This window comes from Podarcis gaigeae, assembly GCF_964106915.1.
Source record: "Podarcis gaigeae genome assembly, chromosome: 13".
In the NCBI taxonomy this organism is placed as follows: Eukaryota; Metazoa; Chordata; class Lepidosauria; order Squamata; family Lacertidae; genus Podarcis; species Podarcis gaigeae.
Window position 1 is genome coordinate 10893696 of NC_139689.1, and position 1714 is coordinate 10895409.

Consider the following 1714-nt stretch of genomic DNA (forward strand, 5'->3'; position numbering starts at 1 on the left):
TTTTCTTCTCTAAGAATTAGGTTTTTTGACAGTAGGGTGAAACTCTTATCAAACTCACTTTTCTGAGATCCAAAGATTTCAGCTGTAATGCATTTCTCATTTTGTTGTACTGTTTATGTGGCTCTAAGAAAAAGCAGGGAGACAATAAAGAAAAAAAAGACATTACCCATGTAGAAAATTCCAGAATTGATACACAACTCTTATTTTTGATACACCGAGTACAAAAGCATTTGGACTTGAAGCTCGTATACATTCTGACGTAGAAAAGACTATGCTAAATGGACTAGTGATGAGAGAATTCTTAAGAATACTTTTCGTTGCTTCAAATTGTCACCCACTGTTTGTGTATTTTCAGACATGGATACATGTGTCAGTTGCCCAGCAGATCAGTATCCAACCAGCGGCCAGGATGTATGCATTCCTAGGATTCCAAACTTCCTAGCCTTTGATGAAACCTTGGCCATTTTTTCATCTTCCTCTGCACTTTTATTCACTCTAATCACAATTCTGGTGCTCAGGATCTTCATTAAGCATCGCAATACAGCCATAGTCAAAGCCAACAACCGAAGCCTCACCTATGGTCTCCTTATTGCCCTCCTCTTGTGTTTCCTCTCTTCTTTGTTGTTTCTCGGAAAACCTAATATGGCGACTTGCCTTCTCCGACAAACTGCTTTTGGCATTGTCTTCTCTGTGGCCCTCTCCAGCATCTTAGCCAAAACCATATTGGTGGTTTTGGCATTCATGGCTACCAAACCAGGATCCAATATGAGGAAATGGGTAGGCAAAGAACTGGCTTATTCCATTGTCTTTTCCTGCTCCATTGTCCAAGTAGGGATCTGTGTCCTCTGGCTGGCAACCTCTCCCCCATTCCCAGATGTGGACATGCACTCAATGACGGAAGAAATCATATTTCTATGTAATGAAGGGTCAGTCTCCATGTTCTATTGTGTCTTGGGCTACATGGGCTTCCTGGCCACTATCAGCTTCACGGTGGCCTTCCTAGCCAGAAAGTTGCCTGACACTTTCAACGAAGCCAAGTTCATCACCTTCAGCATGCTGGTCTTCTGCAGTGTTTGGCTCTCCTTCATTCCAACCTACCTGAGCACCAGAGGAAAATACATGGTGGCTGTGGAGATCTTCTCCATCTTTGCTTCTGGTGCTGGGTTGCTGGGTTGCATTTTTTCCCCTAAATGCTACATAATTGTGGTGAGGCCTGACCTGAACAACAAAGAGCAGCTAACACAGAGAAAGGTATAAATGACAGTGGAATTTGTGGTTCTGTTGAGTCTTATGAACTTGGTAGCAGGTATCACTTTCCGAGTTCCTGCTCTGGATCTTTGTAGAGTTTGCCTCTTAACTGTTTTGTCTGCCAAAGAGGTCCCAAAGGCCATAGGTACAGATTTTTCCTCAGGTTCTACTCCCAAAGCCTTTTTCACAAATCAGTAATGCTGTAAAGCAGTGGAGGTTTAGGTTCAAAATTTCCATCTCCTAGGTGGGCTCCCTTCCTAGGTTTACGAGACCCATCTGCCCCTCATTTCCCTCTACAGCTCCTGCAGTAGCCACCTTTTTAAGCATTGGGCCCACTTTTTCTCTTATCTGCTATGTCCTGTCTTTGCATGCAGAGAAATTCCCTAACAGACTGAGGATTTGAGGCCCATTGGCTGCCCTCACCTGGTTTAGGGAGCCAGCCAGTTGTATCTGATTCATGGGATGT

At 43.8% G+C, this 1714-nt stretch overlaps 1 protein-coding gene across 1 annotated transcript; it reads left to right on the forward strand.

The window, feature by feature from the left end:
• Positions 1 to 357: 357 nt before the first annotated feature.
• LOC310830752 (vomeronasal type-2 receptor 26-like) lies at positions 358 to 1257 on the forward strand (the record flags this gene model as incomplete). Its single annotated transcript, XM_083710592.1, has 1 exon — positions 358 to 1257. The coding sequence occupies one exon, from the start codon at positions 358 to 360 to the stop codon at positions 1255 to 1257; it is 900 nt and encodes a 299-aa protein (XP_083566718.1).
• Positions 1258 to 1714: the final 457 nt, after the last annotated feature.